This window comes from Ambystoma mexicanum, chromosome 10 (assembly GCF_040938575.1).
Source record: "Ambystoma mexicanum isolate Mex_15411 chromosome 10, UKY_AmexF1_1, whole genome shotgun sequence".
NCBI lineage: Eukaryota > Metazoa > Chordata > Amphibia > Caudata > Ambystomatidae > Ambystoma > Ambystoma mexicanum.
Window position 1 is genome coordinate 642143216 of NC_090932.1, and position 21052 is coordinate 642164267.

General features: G+C 44.5%; 1 protein-coding gene across 4 annotated transcripts in view; it reads right to left on the minus strand.

Annotated features, from left to right (window-relative positions):
* Nucleotides 1-469: 469 nt before the first annotated feature.
* Nucleotides 470-21052, minus strand: part of SCLY (selenocysteine lyase) — a 951200-nt gene continuing 930617 nt past the window's right edge. For all 4 annotated transcript variants that reach the window (XM_069618226.1, XM_069618229.1, XM_069618227.1 and 1 more), the window contains one exon: nucleotides 470-705. In XM_069618226.1, coding sequence (XP_069474327.1) covers nucleotides 601-705 — 105 coding nt within the window. In that variant the 3' untranslated portion in view covers nucleotides 470-600. The remainder of the gene's footprint in view (nucleotides 706-21052) is intronic.

The following is a 21052-nucleotide window of genomic DNA, read 5'->3' on the forward strand; positions in this document are numbered from 1 at the left end:
GAGGTGAAGGATGTGTGGATCTTGCCCCTGAGACAACCGGCGGGGGTCGGAATTGATAGCTGCCAGGTCTGACACATCACAGCTAGAAAGCAGGTGGAGTGACACATGTTAGTTAAGGACAGAATATAATGTGACTGGGGTCTTGTTTTATTGGGAGGAACTCTGGGGTGGTCTGCAAGGAAGTGTCACACATCTAGTACATGAAAAGAATAGCTTTGGAGGGGCACAAGGTTGAACAAGCAGTAATTTTCCAGCAGCGGGGAACATTTGTTGCGATGGATGAACAACTACAAGTCATGGTTTGCCCTGACACACACAGGATAGTGATGTCAGAGGAAGATTTAAATAAATACATTCTTAGTTTGACAGAATGACAGAGTCAAAGACACAATCACACAATGCAGCAAGGGCCGGAACACTGCTAAATGGACATACACTTGATTCACTGAAAAATTGAAACAACCATTGATGAAAGTTCTGTTGTGCTTTATTTTGTTGCTGATTTTGATAGCACAAATGTACTACACATTATAAAGTTCTGGTTGCAGCACAGTGAGGGAAAATCCCCTGTACTAACCGCTGTCACTGGAGAAAGTTTCTCTAATGGCACCAACAAGACAGGCGGGTATTACTTGTTGAAAGCAGTGTCCAACTCTCCCATGAAGCCACCATGTAAACAAACGATAGGCCACCAGCCTGTACCACCTGTGAAAGAGAAAGATACAAACTGTTTTTAAATGAACAAAATAAGTGTATTAAACCTTACTTGACAATGACAAATCTAGTATCCAATGGCATTGTTGTCAGTACACATGTCACTTAGACACTGTACATTATTGAACGACAATGCATTCCATTACATTTGGGACAAAAAGAAATATTGCTTCATGGCTCTACATGAAATAAACATAAGGACACCACTATGATTTCCCCAAATTGCGAGGGATGTATAGAATTGCAAGATTGAACCTATAATTCTTTACAATCTGGATTTATGCTTGCACGATATCAATGATTTTTTTAATTCTATCCAGGGCCGTGTGTGGAAGCAGGTACTGGGATTGGCTAGTTCTATCCCAAATGCATGTATTCGTGGGGAATTGGGCTTATCAAGTTTAGCGTCTCGATTGTTGTGGCGTCAAATAACCTTATACGCTAAAATTCAAAATCCCCCTAGAAACTCAATGTATGTTGAGTTTGCAAAAATGTGTTTGCTAGAGCATCCAGTTTCAATTATAATGTTTAAACAACAAATGGATCTAGCATTACAACGGATTAACATCACAAAAGAAGATCTAGTAGTGAGAGTGGCATATTGTAAAAAAAATGCTGTATCAATTGGATTGGGTTGAGACTCAGGAAAAAATTAGTACATATCGGTCATATAAAGAATTTGTCTCCTATTCACATAAAAAATCTCTGAGGCTAATGTACATAGATTGTTTTCCGGACACTAAAATACGTGATATGTATATGCGTTTTCGTCTGAATCAACTACATTCTAAAGAACGAATAGGACAATGGTTGAATTTTGAAACAGATATTTGCCGCTTTTGTGAGATAGATACACAAAAAGAAACCACAAAACATCTGGTTATCTATTGCAGGCATTTTGAAGATGACAGAATCCTGTATCTGGGTTAGAAAAATGTCGGGAATTCTATTTCTTATCGTGAAATGCTATGGCAAAAATGTATAAGTAATCCTTATAATGCTTTTATGTGTGCACTGGTTAGATTATTAGCTAAAATTGAAGATGAACTACTGCAAAAAATGAAAGATTATGTTAATGATAGTAATTGAACATTCAGAATTAACACAAATTAAATCTGATATCATATTAGAAAAAGTAGAAAATTTTTATTTTATGTATTTAACTTGTCTATGTAATTGTGTATGGTGGTATTTGTTTTCGTTTTTATGCATTTTTGTGTATATATTGGTTGGATGTGAAACACACAAACATTCTGTAAGATGCTCTATTTGTATTAGAATTTTAAATGTAAGTGTGAAAAGTTGCTTACTTTTGTAACTATAACACACTATAAATAAAAAAAATAAAAAATAAAAATAGAATTTCAAGAGTACCTTTGTTTGCCATTGATAGATCAAAGTTACGAGAATATAGGAGTCAACCATGAAATTGTAGTGGACTAAGTGACATCACAACTAGAGTACACTTATTTATTTATTTTTTAAACACTTTTATTGAATTTTACAACACAGAACATAACCGTCACACCCAACATTTCCAATTACAGGCTTTTCAGCATACATTTGCATATTATTCAGTTTCGTCTCCCCCCCTCCACTTTAACTCAAGCTTCCACTGTGATTCCTCGGGTTTCCTTTTTCCTGGGGTTACCTGGGGTTAATCCCCTGCGCCATCCTCAGACATATCATGTTCACTGGAAGTGGCCTGGAGTGCTCCCGACAGTGTGGCTACCATTTGTCTCCATGCTATCAGGGGTCCCACTTCATCCTCATCCCCCCTACTAGCTGCCTCGTACCATACGACTGTCTTGGCATCCGCCCACTTCAGGAGCTCATTCCACCATACCTCCAATCTTGGTCTACGAGCTGCTTTCCAGCCCATGGCTATTCTCCTTTTGGCCAGAATGTAGGCCAGGTCCTTCAGTTTACAGACATGTTTTAGGTTGCGTGGTCTGGTGAATCCCCCCAACATACATGCCCATACGGATTCCACCGCCATCTTAATCCCCTTCTCAGATAGTGGTAGCCCGATTTCCTCCCAAAATTTCCCCACCTCCGGACACGCCCAGGACATGTGGATCATCCCGGAATTCACCTCTCCACACTTGGGGCATTTTTGTACTACTCTACTCCCGAATCTAGCAATTCTTTGGGGGGTTATGTACGCCCTGTGGGTGACATACAACTGGATCTGTTGCAGCCTCGCATTCCTAGACACCTTTTTGTGATATCTTTGGGCCCTTTCCCACTGCCCATCCCGCATAGGCTCTCCAGATTCCTCCTCCCAATCCCGTCTAAGTTGGAGCAACTCCCTACCCACTCTGGACATCACCTGCTCATAAATTCGGGATATTTTGTGCCCTCCCTCTGAGATATCGTACATCGTTTCTATGGCGGTGTTAGGTTGTTCTACTAATGCGATTTCAGACCACGTTTCCTTCAACCGTTTAATTATTCTGGTATATGTGATATATTGCCCCGTGTGTACCCCAGTTTCATTCACTATTGTTTGGGAGTCCAGTGCCCTTCCCTCTCGCCATATATCTCCCAAGGACGCTAGGCCTACCGGCTCCCAATGTTTCCGGATCCCTTTCCTCAGTTACTCATCCCCCCCGCTTAGAGCCACGAGTGGCGCCTGTGGGGAGCATGGGGTCGGGTTTTCCACCATTCGGCAATGCCATGTCCTCCAGCCCAGTTCCAACAATCTCGATAGCCCATGCAGTTCGAGTTTGGGTAGCCATATCATTTCTTTTAGGAAATATGGGTCGCATTCACCCCTCAGCAATATAGATTCTGCTGTCTCGTCCTCGGACAGCCACCTATCGACATATTGTAGTGTTCCTGCTAGATGGTATATCTCAAAGTTCGGCAGGTGTATGCCCCCCTTGTCATAAGTATTCTGTAGTTTCCATAGGGCTACTCGGTTTCTGGAATTGTGCCACAAGAATCCCCTGCATAAGCCATGGAGTTTAGTGAAAAAGCGCTTAGGCACCATATATAGGATATTGGTGAAGAAATGTAGTAGCCTAGGTAGAACCACCATCTTGAGTAAGGCCGCCCTACCCACCATGGCTAGGGGGAGCTTTCCCCAGAACCCCATGCTGTTCTTGATCCCTTCCACTGCCCTTTCTATGTTATGTTTATGCTCATATAGGAGCGTATGGTATATATTAATCTCCATGTATCTAAATGTTCTGGTTTGCCAGGCTATCTGCAAAATAGGTAAATTCTCCTGTGGGACTCCTCTGTACTTCCCGAGGGGGAACATGCATGATTTGTTGGGATTCACAGCTATGCCCAAGTGTCAGGGTTCCATTAGATGGCTCCCCATCTGAACATAAAGCGGTTACGCATAAATACAAACCTTCCCGAATACACAGTAGAGTAAACGATTCTCACTGCAAAGCGGGACGCTCTTTAACTCCTCGGAATCATGGTTCGTTTGTTTACTCGCTCCTTTTCGGCAAACGCTATGGGTTACCTTGGAGACGCTGGCGCCCTTTGCATTCGCGTAGGCTTTCAGGCCTATGACGCTGATTTGTGCGTGTGGTCAGCTGACCAGTATTTAAGCCCCGCCCCCGCGCACAGCGGTGCTTCTGAATTTGCAAAAACTCCTAAGCTAAGCCTTTCATTACCTTGTCTTTTGGCTCCTCGACTCCTTGGTTTTTCTTTGTGACTGCTTGCTTTGTTCTTGTCATTGCCTTTGTCTTACCTGCACCTTGTTAGACCTGGAACAGCCACGGACTGCATCGCCTCATCCCACAAGTCTTACCTGCTCCTTATTAGACCCAGAATGGCCACGGACTGCATCGCCTCACCCCACAAGTCTTACCTGCTCCTTGTTAGACCCGGAACGGCCACGGACTGCATTCGCCTCATCCCACAAGTCTTACCTGCTCCTTGTTAGACCCGGAACTGCCACGGACTGCATTCGCCTCATCCCACAAGTCTTACCTGCTCCTTGTTAGACCCAGAAATGCCACGGACTGCATTCGCCTCATTCTTCAAGTCCTACCCGATTACTGCATACCTCGAAACTTTCAGGGACTGCCTGGTCTTCTTCACGTCTTACCCCTCTTGCCAAGACCTAAGTCATTTGGATTGTTCCATCTGCATTCAGTGCTCCATCTTCATTTTTCTGCTCAAAGACTTTAAGGATAAGAAAGAACTGTAGCGCATCGGCACAAGGATCAAAGAACATTAGTGCAACGGCGCAAGGATCAATAGTCTCTTTAGGCGTCCTTGTGCCGGCAGGAATAGGAACCAGGATATTGGGTTTGCAGGACTACCGCTTCATTCCCCAGAATACATCTGCTGTTTCTATCCTGTCCACTCAATTGGTAAGCACATACAGTTTGGTTCATGCCTTTTTCTTACACTACTGTCCTCCTGGTAATTGTTGCCTTTCTTGTTTTAGGATACTCATCAATCTAGCTTGGAAATATTCAGTCCCATTCTGAGTTTCTTGCTTGTGAATATCGGTTCTTCATCCTGTTTTGAGATAACAGTGCCTTTAGCCAAATGTTAATACTTGGTTTTCTTGCAGCCAGCTGTCTGAGCACCAGGGTGTACAAACATTTTCGGGCAATACTCACCTCAATCTGTCCTTTTTCTACTCTTGAGGGGTATATTTTCAGAAAGACTAAATTGCGTCTCGACGTGTCAAGCCACCACAACTGGATTTAGGCCTTGGGCTCTAACACCGAGAGAGTAGCGCTCCATCACCTCTAAGACATAGTGCAGGTTTTCCTCTGGGTATCGCAGGTATAACAGCATATCATCCGCATACAGTGATATCAATTGCGGTCCCCCCTTGGTGTGGACCGCTATTTCTCCATATTGCTGCCTCAAACAGATCGCTAGTGGCTCTAGTGCAAGGATGTATAGCATTGGGGACCAGGAGCAGCCCTGTCTCGTGCCTCTGCTAAGTTGCCATTTATCTGAAATTATCGCTCCCGTTTTGACTCTGGCTGTTGGTGCGCTGTACACCATTTTCACCCACCACAGATACCCTGGTCCCATCCTGTATTCTTTCAAGGCCGCCATCATCCTAGAGTACATTTACTCACTACTTGGATTGCAAGGGCAAACTGTTGCTCGAAGTTTGCGGATAAACACCATCATAGGCACTTCCACATGAGGGAATCCAAGATGTACAGCCACTCCACAGTGATCTGCATGTACATACAAACAATTTATCCACAAATCTCCCAAAATCCAGACGATCCGCTTTCTGAAATACACACCCATAGCTATATGCTCTCCTCTCAGGAAAAAGACTTTCTGACAAAGTCTCTGCTCACACATCACACGCAGTAACCCTATTGACCAATCCCTTGCTCTGCTAAATCTCATTTGCATGCCTCTCAGCCTCAAAACCCCTGCATGTAATACGCGTGTCTGTAGACAAATCGTAAAATCTGAGCGTGGGGAATTAAAATTTAAATAGTATGCCCCATTTCCCCTTTGAGATTGGCTCTGAAAAGACCCTTTCCTTTGTTTTTTTCTGCAGATGCTTCAGAAACACTTTTTAGTTTATATTTCTTTTGTTTTTTTCCCCCTCATTTTCCTCCAAAAATCTTCACATTAGCTTCTCCAAAGCAACCCTTATGTTCCAAAACAGCATGGCATTTCCCATAAAAGATAAAGACATGCCATCTTCTTTAAAGTTATCAACATTACCAGAGTCAATGTTGTCATTGTTGCAAAAGAACATGCCAGCTCTAGTCATAAAAGCAAACATGCTCACCTAGCAACATTTTGCTAAGCATAAAAAAGAGAACTATTGTCCCATATTGCCCTAGGTATCAAATCACAAAAAATTATCTTAGCATTTGGAATTACTTTCATTACTGCCTGAACCAAGTTTTACAGATCTTCCAACAAAGTAGTGGCCCTTACGTCACCCAAATGCGAAGCACCACAGTGCAGGACAACCACATGTGCACTGTTAACCCAAGCCATATCGTGACAAACTTTTACCATTGCTTCCAAATTCAAACCAGGCACAGTGCTCCACACCACCTCCACTCCTTTTACATCAAAATTGATTCCCACATTCCTACATTTTGCATACTGCTCCAAACCATTCACAAACATACCTCCAAGCACCAGCACCCTGCCTTCCTCCACCTTTGCCATCTTCACTACACTCAGCCTCTCTCAATACAAACCAGAACCTCAACACCTGATTGCCTAATCCCTACAGTCCCCTTTCCATGCTGGATTTGCTGAGAAACCCCAGATGTGGTACGCCCTCTCCGCGAACAGCCAGTGTCCGTGGAGCGCGTAACACTGGCACAGCCCTTCCATCCTTTCCACTTCACTCTCTGCACCATTTCCTCATTGGCTACTATTAAGCAGTCACACAACCATCCACCAATCACATCTAAGACCTCTACATCTAACTCCGTCATCACAATTCAGCACTTCAGATGTACTGTTGATCACTCTAACTACAATTGGACTGGGACTGCAAAGCACCTACAGCAACTACAAGTAAACTCTACAACATTTCTACTTGCAGATTCATGCACATCCACATACATTAACACAAACTACAGGTATTAATATTTTCCGCACAGTACATGTACATCTCTTGTTCAAATGCATATAAACAGAGTAACTGCCACTTACCCTGTATAGCCTGTAAAACAAGCTTACTGTCATTTCTGCCATCTGCTATGATCAACTGTGACTTGCAAAGTTGTCTGCTCTCCAACTTTTTATTTACCCATATTATTAACTGGAATCTGCAAACTGTTATTTTCTTCATTCATGCTATCATTTGTGTAACCACTGCCACCTATTTCTCCACATTTCAACCATAATAGCATTTAATGCATTATAGTGCATAAGGTGTACATACAATTTCCTTTGTATACATTCTGCATATTTAACATACATTCCGTCATTTCCACTTCCTTTACAAATGATTATAATAGTAATCACACACAACACACAGCTATCTAACAAAGTGTCATTTCATGTTAAAATATGGGAGAAATAACAGTATAATTAAGCAAAAAGGCTTTCTAGTGTGTTCTAAAATGACACACAGCCAGGATGAGTACATGCATCTTTATTTATGCACACAGTTAGCCAATATCATTTGAAAGGCTCCCAGCTGAAACAACACCACTGCCTCTACAACTGTTCTTCCAATCTAGACAGCTCTCTCATTCCAGCTGGTTGCCCATTCCGTTCTAGCATTTACAACAGCATTCAACTATGCACAGGTGCAGTCATGTCTATCTATCTACAGTGTTGAGAAGCAGCACATACAATATTTCCCCCCTTCCCTTCAGTCCGCAACACAAGCACCAGATCCTTCCTTGCAACCCTTACTTTATTTCAGACACTCCCATCTCCAAGCACGACAGAATCACCCAGTGGTTTGGCAATGGCCTACTGAGTAATAAGCTGCTGACCCCATGAAATCCTTCTGATTTATTTCCCACACCTTCACAAATGCATACATTGCATACTTTTCCGTATAGTTCCTGCCGTTTACCTTGTAAAAATAGCAAACAAAGCATACGATTATTTCTTCCATCTCCTAACATCCAATAACACCTCCCGTGTTCTGTGCGACCTACTTTTGTACTCGGTATCCAGTCAATATTTTAAAAACATATTTTCGAAATGCCATTTTCTCGAAAACAAAATGCCGAATTTTTTTTTCTTAGAATGGTTAGTTTTTTATTTTATATGTTTTATTTTTGTTTGGTTACTAAAAAAAAAAGTATCAATAAAATAAAAACAGAGGGTGGGTGGGGGAACCCCCCCCATTTCAAAAATAAAATGAAAAAAAAACATTCGAAAAAAAAAAATCTGCAAAATTGTTTCGAGAAAATGCCATTTCGAAAATATGGCATTCGAAAAAGTCATTATAAACCATTGTACTCATTTCTAAAGCACATTCAACTAATACATTCTAAATTAAATTTACAGAATGCACATAGGCAAAGGAAAGTGCATGTGCATGCTATACACAGTTATCAGAAAGCACTACTACTGCAAAAACAAAGAAATCCAGGTGTACATTAACAACAGTGCTATCTACTTTCTTTCACAATTGCAGTGAAGACCACTCACCTGCAAAGCAGCAGCGTCTGAAGTTCAAAGGAGAACTCTGAAGAAACCTACTCTTTCCATCCAAAAAAATAAGTGCAATACTGCCATAATGTTGCAAACTATTACTCAAACACTGTAGAATTCTAGTATTGTACAACAAACAATTGTATTAACCCTGCAACAATAGATTCAGTATTAGTGCTTCCCCTCACCAGCTCCATACTTTGTATTGTAATCTGAACACCAGTATAGTAACACACAAATACAAGAATACCCTTCCCAACCTGATGTAGCAGCTCATTGCACAAACACATACCTCTACATACATGCTTACCATCATACTCAGACACTCATGCACAAAGCACACACGCACTGTACAAGATCCCAACCCACACATTTTTTTTCTCCAACAGACCCCAAGGAATACCACCCAACAACCAACTCTGTAGAAAGCAACGCTTAAGTAAACGAAATCAAACTAAAACGCTCCAAAATAAGCATCCACCTCTAGCAGAATTTGTACAAAAAATTCAAACAATACAGCTAAGAACACAGCATAACACACCCATTCAAGCAAACACCTGACCATACACTGCAATCCAAAATGTTTGCTTCCATGGGTATCTTATGCTGTAGCGCTTGTTGCCAAACACTACAATCTTGACTCCATGGCCTGGCCAAAACTCTTCATACAGCCTCAACAAAAGAAACAGTAAATATATAATAATTAAACTCACAAACACTGCAACATAACACAGCCATGCAAACAAACACCTCACCAATAAATACAACCCAAAATGCCTAGTCGTCAACATCAACATTCTGAACACAATCCAACAAACTAACACACATCATCTCACTATCCTATAAACACTATTACACTACAACCAATCAGTACACACATTTTTGAAAACATATCCCCTAGGCAGCCCACATACCACAGTCAGAATCTTTCATAACATGCGTGTGTTATGTTGCGTGATTGTAGCCAGGGCCTAGAGTCTACGGCACTTCGGCCATGCACCCAAGACTCTAGGACCTGGCCACAACAACTGCAGCATAACACACCTATAGAAAAAAACACCTACCAAATGACCACAACCCAAAAATATATCACATCCACCTCAAAACCTATCCTCTTCAATTAATTTTCTAAAATAATAAATACAACCAACGCACAAACTCTTCAATACATACCCTCTTCACTCAATGCTCTACTAACGGCCCAAAACCAACATCATAGTGAAGTGAAATAGCCAGTAGCGCGCCCAGTGTTTACTATGTGTGCGGACAACCGTGGTGACCGCGGACACTGCAAACACATCACAGCCTTCTCTCACCTAAACAAATACAGCATTTGACCCATCTATTACTCCCCCACATATTCCAAGCACTCATACACACCAACACACTCCCCAAAATTGGATTTATGCTCACTTCTACGCTGCGCTGTCCGTGGATCGAATATGGCGGGCGCATCAAAACAATATAACGCACCTCACGCCTCATCCCAGCCAATCAGAGAACACGCTGCGTGTCCGTGGACATGACGCAAGCCGATTAGCCAATCGGTGTCCTGTCCGCGGAGCGAACAGGGAAGTGTGTCCGTGGAGCGGACATAGATATCACTAATTTTTTTAGAACTACTTTTTGGTCGTTTAAAAAAATAACTACTGGACGGATTTTCACCAAATTTACAAAAGCACGCTTTCGGGACCAAGCCACCGCTCATCCTGCTAATCTGGTCAATATCCGTCCAGCGGTTTTGGCTGTAGGCACGACAGACATTTTTTCTCCATTCAGTCTATGGGGAAAAAATAAATTTTGGGACCCCCCTATAACTTTGCCCCCCCTGGACCAAACCTAACTAAACTTTTCAAATGAATTCAGAGTGGGCATTATATGCAAAGTTTGGTTTAGATTCGTCCAGGGGGAGCAAAGTTATAAGCCGCCCAAAAAGTGCTCTTCCTATGGGTTTAGCAACTTAACCATAACTACACGGCCACTACCGTGGGCTGTGTAATATATGACAAAATTATACCTCGGTTGAAAATCTGTTCCAATATTGACAAATACCATACTCCGTTTCGATAGCAAGGCACCGTGCATGGCTTCACCCCATAGTGGCTTCGGAGCTCACACCAGTGGGATGAACTGCTCTACCTTGGAGCTTAATGCTTGGCAATCAATTCTCTTAAAATGGAGCTTTAAGAAAGACGTATATCGCATTGCTGATTCATTCATTTCAGTAGGTGTGTGCAACTGTTCCTAAACATTTGCTTATAATAAGTCCCTAGAACAAAACAGCGTTCAACATTAACTTCTTGGGTAACTAGATACTTATGATCTTGAATTGTTGCTTTCTGGGATAATTTTGGATACAAGGAAGAACTCCTAAACTGTCCTGTACGCACAGAGCACTTTAATTATCCTCGAAACAGATTTTTAAAAGGGCATTACTAGTGTATGTAGCAAATAATCTCCTAAGATCTGTTGATTTCAGGTTGGATCAAATTGCTGGCATTTGCCACATGTTCACCATCACGTGAAACAGAGTCATTATGAGACGCAGCATGGGTATGTGCAACACAGTGCTTGGAATTTAGTTAATCTTTTCTGCAGATTTGAAACTGTTCGAGGCCATGGGTTCCATGTGCCATCAGAAGGACAATCATCACTATGGTACGCTGTAAGGGTGTGCTTCTGTCTCTCAATGTTCTTGTTAGGAAACTGCAGACATTATCAGCCAGCATAATCAATAGTGCCAGCAGTAGGTGAACAGCAAAATTGTTTATTTGTCTTTCACAGAATTCCAGGGGTTGAATTCTCACCTGTCAGGCAGCTTGAATGCCAGTGTTACATGGATCACGCAGAGCTAGTTAAAACTAAACAGATGAGATGGAATTCATGATCACACAATCTGAAAAGCAGGTTCAAGGTAAACTCAATATCACACCACATTACTCAGCAAGGTTAGGGGTCTTCCAGAGTCGAAAGTGTTGGAACTCCATGTACTATATGAAACCAGACAAACCAGCATCCTCAAATTGCAGCTGAGTTCAAAACAGGATATAATTTAGAGTTGAGCCTACTCCTGTGGGCTAATGCACCCAAGTCACAAATCCTTGGCTTTACCATGACCCTTTAACACATTATGAACCATGTCAAAATTGGGACACTTCTTGAAAAGCTGTTGCTATGTTTCACAAACTTCTACAGATCAGATGTGCAATCCTGTGCGGGCATGCTGAGAACTGTGCAGCTATTTTCCAAACATGGTATGTATTCTGTCAAGGAAACCGAACATGATAAATGCTCATCTTTGTGTTAGGGTGCATGTCCGTGGCCGTCTAGCCCATCCCTTCTGCCTGAATCAAACACCCTTTCTTCAGAATCTATGTGACCCAATACTTCCCACGCTGTTTCTCCCACTCTTATTTCGGTCAATTCTCTTCCAGTTCTTTATAGCCCAAAGACCCTCATTAGAAATTCAGTGATGTGGAAAAAAGTGGTGGTAATTCCCCTGCCACTTGTTTTGGCAGTAACAAAATTACTGACAATTAATCTGCCACAGAATTATAATTTTGAGGTGAAGTGGATTAACCTCCAGCAAAAATCTAGAAGTGAATCTGCCAATTTACCCGCAAAAATCAGCACATTTACTGTGCGGAAATTCCACCAGCAGCAAAAAAAGCCAAAAATCTCAATGAACTTCTATGGACAATAAAATGGGGAATTATCACCATAGGACCAATTGGCAATAATGGCAATCGAGTTTGGTGGTAATTCTGCAAATTTACCAGTGAATTACCACCAAACTCGTAATGAGTTCAAAATATATTTGCAACACTCTTGAGGGGTTATACACCCCATAACCAACATTAAAGTCAAATGTGTTCTGCCCAATGAAGGAGGCCAAGTAGTATCCCCATTCTTCAAAAAGTCTACTGCATTTTGACCTACATTAATGCTTTAAAATGTAACTATTGTAGGGGAGGACTGGTCCAAGACGACCCCCCTCGCCTGCACTTTCTCCCCAGGTAAGGACTATGGCTCTCTTGGGCGTCCCCTCATGCCACCCGGGCCCAGGTGGTGGAGGGCTCACCCACTGGAGACATTGCCCGCACGTATTAATTGCCCACACGTATTAAAATTTAGCTAGGCCTAGAAACCATTTTTGTCTGGTAAAGATGGTGTGAGCTCAGCGCACTGTAGCGCGGCCCCCACCCTTGGAGGGTTTCAGTCATCCTTGTTGCCGCAGCACCCTGGTAGATCCGCTGCGAGCACGTTCCCACGAACAAGACGGACATGAGCTAGCGTAATAGCCTAACATTGTAACAGTTCACCTCCCGCAGTGTATCGTATCATCGCTCCCAGCATGACCCGGCCAGCAGGCCTAGGCAAAATGAAATGAACAGTAAAATGGTCGTTACAGGCCCGACAATCTTTGTATATTAATGCTGAGACTACTTGCAAAGGATGCTTTTCTCTCATAAAACCCCTTATATTACAAAAAGCCTGTAGGATGTATGATTACTAGAGATCATGCCCCCATGATATGAACGATGGTGAGCATATACCATTGCAGTTGGGTACTAATAATAACGGCACACACCACGAATACATGTATGACTGAAAAACGCACACCCCATGGGGCCCGTGCCATAACTGAACTAATGCTGCTAGAGGACACAAGAAAACGAATGTAAACCATCCAAAGGGCCCATGTGAAGAATGCATGAGAAGGTGCATGTCTAGGCCCCACATGCGCCACCACCATCACGCACAAGTGGCGGGTTACTTTCTATGTCCTCCACCAACCCTAACTCTACCTCACTTACTGCAAATATATATGCATATAACTAAATACTGTACGTGTTAAAACATAAATGTATAAACAAGGTACTCAGACTGGTTATAATCAAGACACATCCAGCAAAGTTTAAATGCATGTTCTGTAGTGTTTTGAACAAGTATTATAGAATGTTCAAATGTTTGTGATGTCTTTACCTAAACCGGCAACACACGAGGGAGATACCTTTGTGAAATATGTGCAAGGTCATTCCCCCTCCCACCCAGCGAGGGCTGCCAAGGCATGAGAGCAGAGACCGCGCCGCGCTGCGTTACCTCCCCCAACTAGGCTGGAGCCGCTTGAAAGACTTGTAACCCCCTCTGTAGCACCCAAGGCCACCACCCGCCACCTGCATTATTTACAGCACAGCAGTAAACCTCTGCCTGAACGCACGCGCCCCCTCGTAAACCTCACAACCCACCGGACCACCTCAGACTTATGGCCCTGTGCAATAAAGACACCCAACACTTTGACAACATACAGCGGAACATCCATAACAACTTCTAACAAGGCAGGAAGACATGTACCGCCCGTGCCAGGCCCTGAAGCTTAGCCCCTCGACCTATGGCCCCGGTCAACAGGACACTGGTAACCATGCCCTGACATATTACCTCCAGTCCCCTCACAAGGTGCATTCCTCCTGTGTTGCATTAACCTGTTGTATAACCTATTGTAAGATTTACTGAAGAAGATAATGCTAAAAATGCTCGAATGACTGCGGTGTGCATGACATAGGGCTAATAAGTCAGGAAGAGACATTCATCTCTGCCACTGGCCGCGATGGCCCCACAACACCGCCTGGATGAACTCTGCCACCCTGCCAGGCCCAGCCCAACCCACGAGGCTGCCCAGTGACGTCTTCCAGCCAAAGCCAACCACATCACAGCAGCACCTATAGTTAGTCATCGCCACCCAATCCCCATGAACTTGTGCCCCCTATAGTGTGTAGGTTCTTATGACGTTTTTTGTAAATATATACGCCTGTCTTTGCTATTGTCAGACAGAGCGCTCTCGGAGTTTGCAGAGTCCTTTGCATGCCCTATTCTGATTGATAAACTCCCATTTACGCTCACCCGCACTCTGTCTTGGCCTTATTCCCATCTTGGGAGAGTCCTTTATTGTCTCTCATTGCGGGGAGGATCGTGCTGTGTGGGGACGCTTGCCTTCAGTGGTGACCCCGATAGCGTGATTTTATTTTTTCCTAAACCCATTATAACCGTCCCCTTTTGGCACGAGAATCTCCGGTCGGAAAGGGATACGCACAGTGAGCCGGCTCCAGGAGGCTGCCCGCCAACGGCGACCGGTACACTAAGAAGTGCGCACTCAATAGAGAAAGGGTACGGGATCCCGATTGGAAAAAAATCCCCTTTGAGTACCGCTCGCCGGAGCCGGGGCTGACTGTTGAGTTAACGGCGACACTGCCTGGACGGACCCAGTTTCGGAGACTATCGGTTCAAGACGGGCACGTGAGTACTGAGTGTGAGCGATTGTAAAGGGAGCGGGGAGAGAAGGGTAGGAAAGGGACCGAGAAGGGGGTACGAAGATATACTAAAGATTACTCTAAAATTTTCCTTTCTTTTTCTTTGCATATGGCCATTAGGATTACGAGGTGAATAAAGAGATAGAAGTGACGGGAACCTAGCTCCGAAAGGGGGTGGAAGGCGGCGCCGCATAGTGCTATATTGACTAGTGCTGGGAATATATGACGAAGTGAAATACAAGATAAAAGTGTTCAGCAAAAGGGGGCACTGAGAATATATTAGTGATCGCTACTACTTCTTTTCTTTTTCTTTAAGGGCAGGGGGAGAATAAAAACGGAATTAGCACGAACTTGGGAGAAAAGTAAGAGAACAAAGGTCCTACTAGAGGGGGGAGAGCAGGTTAAAACCTATAAATATATGCATATGCCCTAAGTAAGATAGACAGGAACAGCCGGCTAGGGAGGAAAGGGAGGACAGTGTGAATGGTGTACTGAGTGTTACCAAAAGGTGTGTGCACCTCGTATGTGTCAAGGGACGACTGTGATGTTAAGAATGTGTAAAACAGCTATAAATATATAATTGTTAAATGGTCATGGTAAGTGTGACCGGATAAAACGTTTTGAAGGCAACATTGAGACAGCGACGTGAGTGGGTGCTTTTTGATTTCCGGGTTGATGTTGTCAAAATAAAAGATGGGTTGCTGTTGTATGTGTCTCCCAAAGAGAACAAGTTAAAAACTGTGTACCGTCTGTTCCGTGTTGTGCAGTCAAGGGAGGGAGAGCCCAACCGAGCATAACATTGAATGTGAAGTAGAATACTAAAAAATAATATCTATACTACATTCACATTGTGGCTGTAGACACACACACACAGCGACACATAAGCGCTAGGAGGACACAGAGATGGGGGCTGAAACACCCTTATCACATATTTGTAAAAGTCTTCCAGGGCACGCGGAGCGGATTAAGAAATATCACGACCAATGGGTAACCGAGTTGAAAGGAGAGGGGCTACCCCAGTTATGGCCAGAGGGAGGATCATTTGACAAAAGCATTCTAGATACGGTAATGACATGCATTTTCTTGAAGTACCGAGGGAAACAGCTGCAGAATAGGAGGGAAATATTAGATCTTTGGCGGTTATTCGAAGAGGTACCACCGCCTAAAGCGCCAGCACCAAATCCTGATCTCCCATCTACTACAGACAATCCACTGGTGTTACAGAAAGATATCAAAGAAGTGCCAGGTGTAACACCACCAGTAGAGGTAATAAGTTTATACCCGATATTAAAGAAACCTGTACCCGCAGAAGGATACAGTGATCCAACGTATGTACCTCCCCCGACAACTACCACACCCCACCGGCCCACTGCACCCCCACCATATGAAAGTACAAGGGAACGAGGCCAGGCGGGTACACAAAGGGTGGACATAGACAAACTCACAGATGATCTAGAATCAAGACTGTCTATAGCAAAAGATGAGCTCTCGAGGATAAAAAACATATGCGAACGGACAGCACTGGATACAACTAGAGCTGGACGTACGTCTAGAGCATCGGATGAAAGCAGACGGCCCGAAGAGGGGTGGAAGAAGGGCGAGATCCTGTTTAGGATTGAGGAAGAACCAACGCGAATAATAGAAGTAGGGACCCGAGAGGAAGATGGTGGTAACGAAGAAAGGCTTGGGGGACTTAGAGAGGAATTACTATGTGATATTAGAGAAGAGCTAGACGAAAGCGACAGATTGAGTATGGCAATAGGAGGGGGAAGCGAGGGGGAGGAAGGTGCATGTTCTATGAGAACCCTAGATGATGACTGGTCGGGGCGACTGAGGAACAGAGTGGGAAAGATGGCATCACTAGGAACATCAGCAGCCAAAACGGGTCTGGATGCAACAACGAAAGGAAAGCTACAGCTCCCGTTGATACATAGGGGAGGAGGGAGGCCTAACTATATCCCATGGGCACAGATGGATAAAGCTAATTTATTAAAGCTATTGCCCCCGTTATCAGGAGGGGCAAGTAAGTGGATATACGCCTTCGAAAAACATACAGCTGGGGTACCCCTAGCTGTAGGAGATGTGAAAAGTCTGCTCGTATCAGCGGTGGGCGACCAGGCTGAAAGAGTATGGGTTAAAGCCGGTTTCCCGGGAGTAACATTAGACTGCGACCGCCATGATGGGGCCTCCTTTAACACAGTGCGGGCTAGGGTGTGGGACGCCTTACGCGAAACATTTCCAGACACACCTGACTTACAGTCCGTGATGCAGTGTGCCATGAATGACGGGGAGGAGGCTATGGATTACATTTTTCGGGTCCAAGAGATGTGGAGAGTGGAGACGGGCACGCCCTGGTATCAATCGACATCTTTATTTTACTTCATTATAAAAAGGGGGCTCCCAAAGGAAGTGCAGAAGGCGCTTGACAAAATAGCAGGTATAGAAGCAAAGGGATGGCCGGAAATTCAGAGCATAATAGTACACCATTGTAAACGAATCAAGGAAAGGGAGAAGGAGGTGGCGCAGAAAAGATTGGCAGACGAGGCGAAGTTGGTGCAGACAAAGTTAGTGAAGGTTGCAGCAGCAGTAGCCGCGCTCCCACACAGCAGGGAGGGAGAAGATGAGGAGGAGGGGCTGATAGCAATACAAGGAAGGATGGCAACTAATTGGGCGGGAACAGGACAGCGGCAGTGGAACGAGCAGGAGCAGGGTGGAGGTCCGCAGTGGCAAGAGTGGACCCCTCGAGGGGGACGAGGTGGGTACAGGAGCCGAAGAGGAGGTGGACCACAGGGGTACGGGGGAATGGGAGGAAGTGGATGGCAGGGTCCCAGGGGCCCTCAGGGGAGTTGCTGGAACTGTGGGCGATGGGGACATTACTCCAGGGAGTGCAGAAGTAGACAAAACAACGGGTTCCAGGAGGTGGAACAGTATGGCCATCCCCACCCGGGAAGCCCATATGGCCTTCCGATGGGACAACAGCAACTGAGAGACCCAAGCCAGGGTAACACGAGCCAGCAACAGGGACCCCAGTATAGAACACAGAACCACCCACAAAACATGCATAACAATGACAGCATGCAGTATACACCAGGCAACCCTTTCGCGACAGCAGCTAACGGGGCCCCCGCACCAGCACCTTATAACGGCATGTCAGTGGTCTCAGGTAACGTATTTAATGAAGGGGGGGCGATGAGACACCCCGCATAGGACAGCCCACAGAGAACACTTGCGTGTCCAGTTCTATCTACCACCCACAGTGCAGCAGAGGAACCATTGGTGGGGGCGCAGATAGGAGACAGGCAATTTATATTCATGGTTGATTCGGGAGCGGAGAAATCATGTGTCAGGGAGGGCCGGTTCCCGTTATCTAACAGGAAGTTAGAGACGCAGGGGTTCTCTGGGGCTGTAATTGAAGTTCCTTACACAGAAGCTTTGGATGTAACCATAGGGGGCAAGACTATAAAAGCACCCTTACTGTATTATGAACAGTCCCCGATAAATTTGCTGGGAAGGGACCTTATGAGTAAACTTAACATGACCATATCATTTACCGAAGGAGGAATAGTGTGTTCTACACCCGGGATATGCCCCTTGCGTGCAATGTTGGTAGTGCAAGCCTACACAACCACACAGGAAATACGAGGGCTGCCACAAAAGGAAGAGATGTTTATTGCAGGGCTAAAGACTTTGGCCCTTATAGTCCCAGAGCTAAAAAACATGGATTGGAGGATTCCAGCAGAATTCCTCTTCCGCCCCATAGTGTGTCCAAATGCAGCACCAGGATCAGTGGTGTCGTTGGATTTGCACGCCGTGCAGGTATCAACGAAACGGATCGCTGTGATTGGAATAGACAGAGAAGGATGTGAGTGGCGCACCGTACTGTGTACAAACTCAAACCTTGCCCTGCGCGAGGTAACAGATGAGGATCTCTTTTCAGATACAGAAGTAGATGGTGAGATAGTAATGGAAATAGCGATGCCCTGTGACATTTTGATCCAAGCCAGAGAGATCCCCGTCCAATTGATGGCAGTGGTAGGAACACCACCGTCATTTTTTGATGACGACATGAGGCTAGTACCAAACAATTTATGGATAACAGGCCCACATGATGTAGGGCTGTTGCATGGAGTACAACCTGTGAGAATAAAACTAAAACAAGGAGCTATCTTACCAAGAGTTAAACAGTATCCATTGTCCCGTGAAGCTGAAGAAGGGATAAAAGAGACCATAAATGCACTACTAGTACAAGGAATAATAGTGCCTTCAAACTCCCCATGTAACACATGTATTTATCCAATCAAAAAAGCAAAGGGGGGATATTGGCGGATGATACAGGACTTACGCCCCCTCAATGATGTAATACAAAAAGAGTTCCCTCTAGTCCCGAACCCTGCATCCATACTATGCAGTATCCCAAAACCAGCATCACATTTTACAGTAGTGGACTTGAAAACGCATTCTTCTCAATACCTCTGGCTGAAGAGAGTAGATACCTTACAGCGTTCACACTGGGGGGAAAAAGATATGAACACTGCAGACTGCCACAGGGATACTGTGAAAGCCCGAGCATATTCAACCGCATATTGCATGAAGACTTGGGAAACCTATCAGCAGACAGTACGATCATTCAGTACGTGGATGATTTATTGGTGTGTGCACAAGACGAAGCAACATGTAGAAAAGATTCAACAATGCTCCTGACTTTACTAGCCAACAAAGGGTACAAGGTAGACAGGGAGAAGCTACAGTATTGCCTGACTGAGGTCCTATACCTGGGACAGCTCATATCAAAAGATGGAAAAAGAATAATTCCCGACCGGGTGGAGGCAATAAGGTCAGTAGGAGAGCCCACGACGGTGAAAGACATGCAAAAATTTTTGGGGATGTGCAATTATTGCCGAGCATGGATACTAGACTATGCAGCATACACCAGGCCCCTCCTGCAAGCACTCAAAGAAGCACAACAGGAGAATGTAAAAATAAAATGGTCAGAAGAAATGAGCACATCGTTCAAATTACTGAAAGAGCTAATTTCAAGCGCTCCAGTACTAGCAAACCCTGATTATGGACACGAATTTTACCTATTTTCCCATTGCAAAGGAACACTTATGACAGCGGTGCTGACACAAAAGACATCCTTAGGACACAAGCCCCTAGCTTACTTTAGTGGTACTTTAGATGCCGTGATGCAGGGTCATTTCGCGTGCGAACAATCGCTCGCAGCAGCCGCATTCGCGATTGAGAAAAGTGCCACAATAGTAATGGGATGCTCTGTAACATTGTTTGTGGAACACTCATTATTTGCAATACTCGAAAGATCAAAAAGCACGCTGACCACACAGCGGGCAACAGCATATGAGATCATATTGTCCAGCGCCAACATCCACATAGTGAGATGTAAAACAGTGAACCCCGCCACGTTTATCACAGAAGCGTGCACATTGGAGGATATGCAAAATCACGACTGCACAACCCACACAGGAGAAGGAGGGGAGGGCACAGTGGTGTGTGAAAACGCTCTCAGCGAGGGGGAAGTGTACTTTGTGGATGGATCCGCATCAATTGATATGGATACGGGAGAAAAGCATGTTGGCATGGCGGTAGTGAGATTAGAGGGAGGTGAATTTGAAACACTAGTACAGTACCGCCTCCCGTCACATTACTCTGCACAAGCAGCAGAACTGGTTGCGCTCATAGAAGCACTACACGCAGCAAAGGGCTGTGCAGTTACAATATACACAGACTCAGCTTACATGACGACGACAGTACATGGAGGTCTAGCAAGATGGGGCCGTAGGGGATTCAGAAGGGCAGACGGAACGCCAGTGCAGCATGCAGAATTGTTAAAAGAATTAATAGAGGCCCTACAAAACCCTACTGCTGTAGCAATAGTGAAGTGCCAGGCCCATACATCCAATACAGACGTTGTG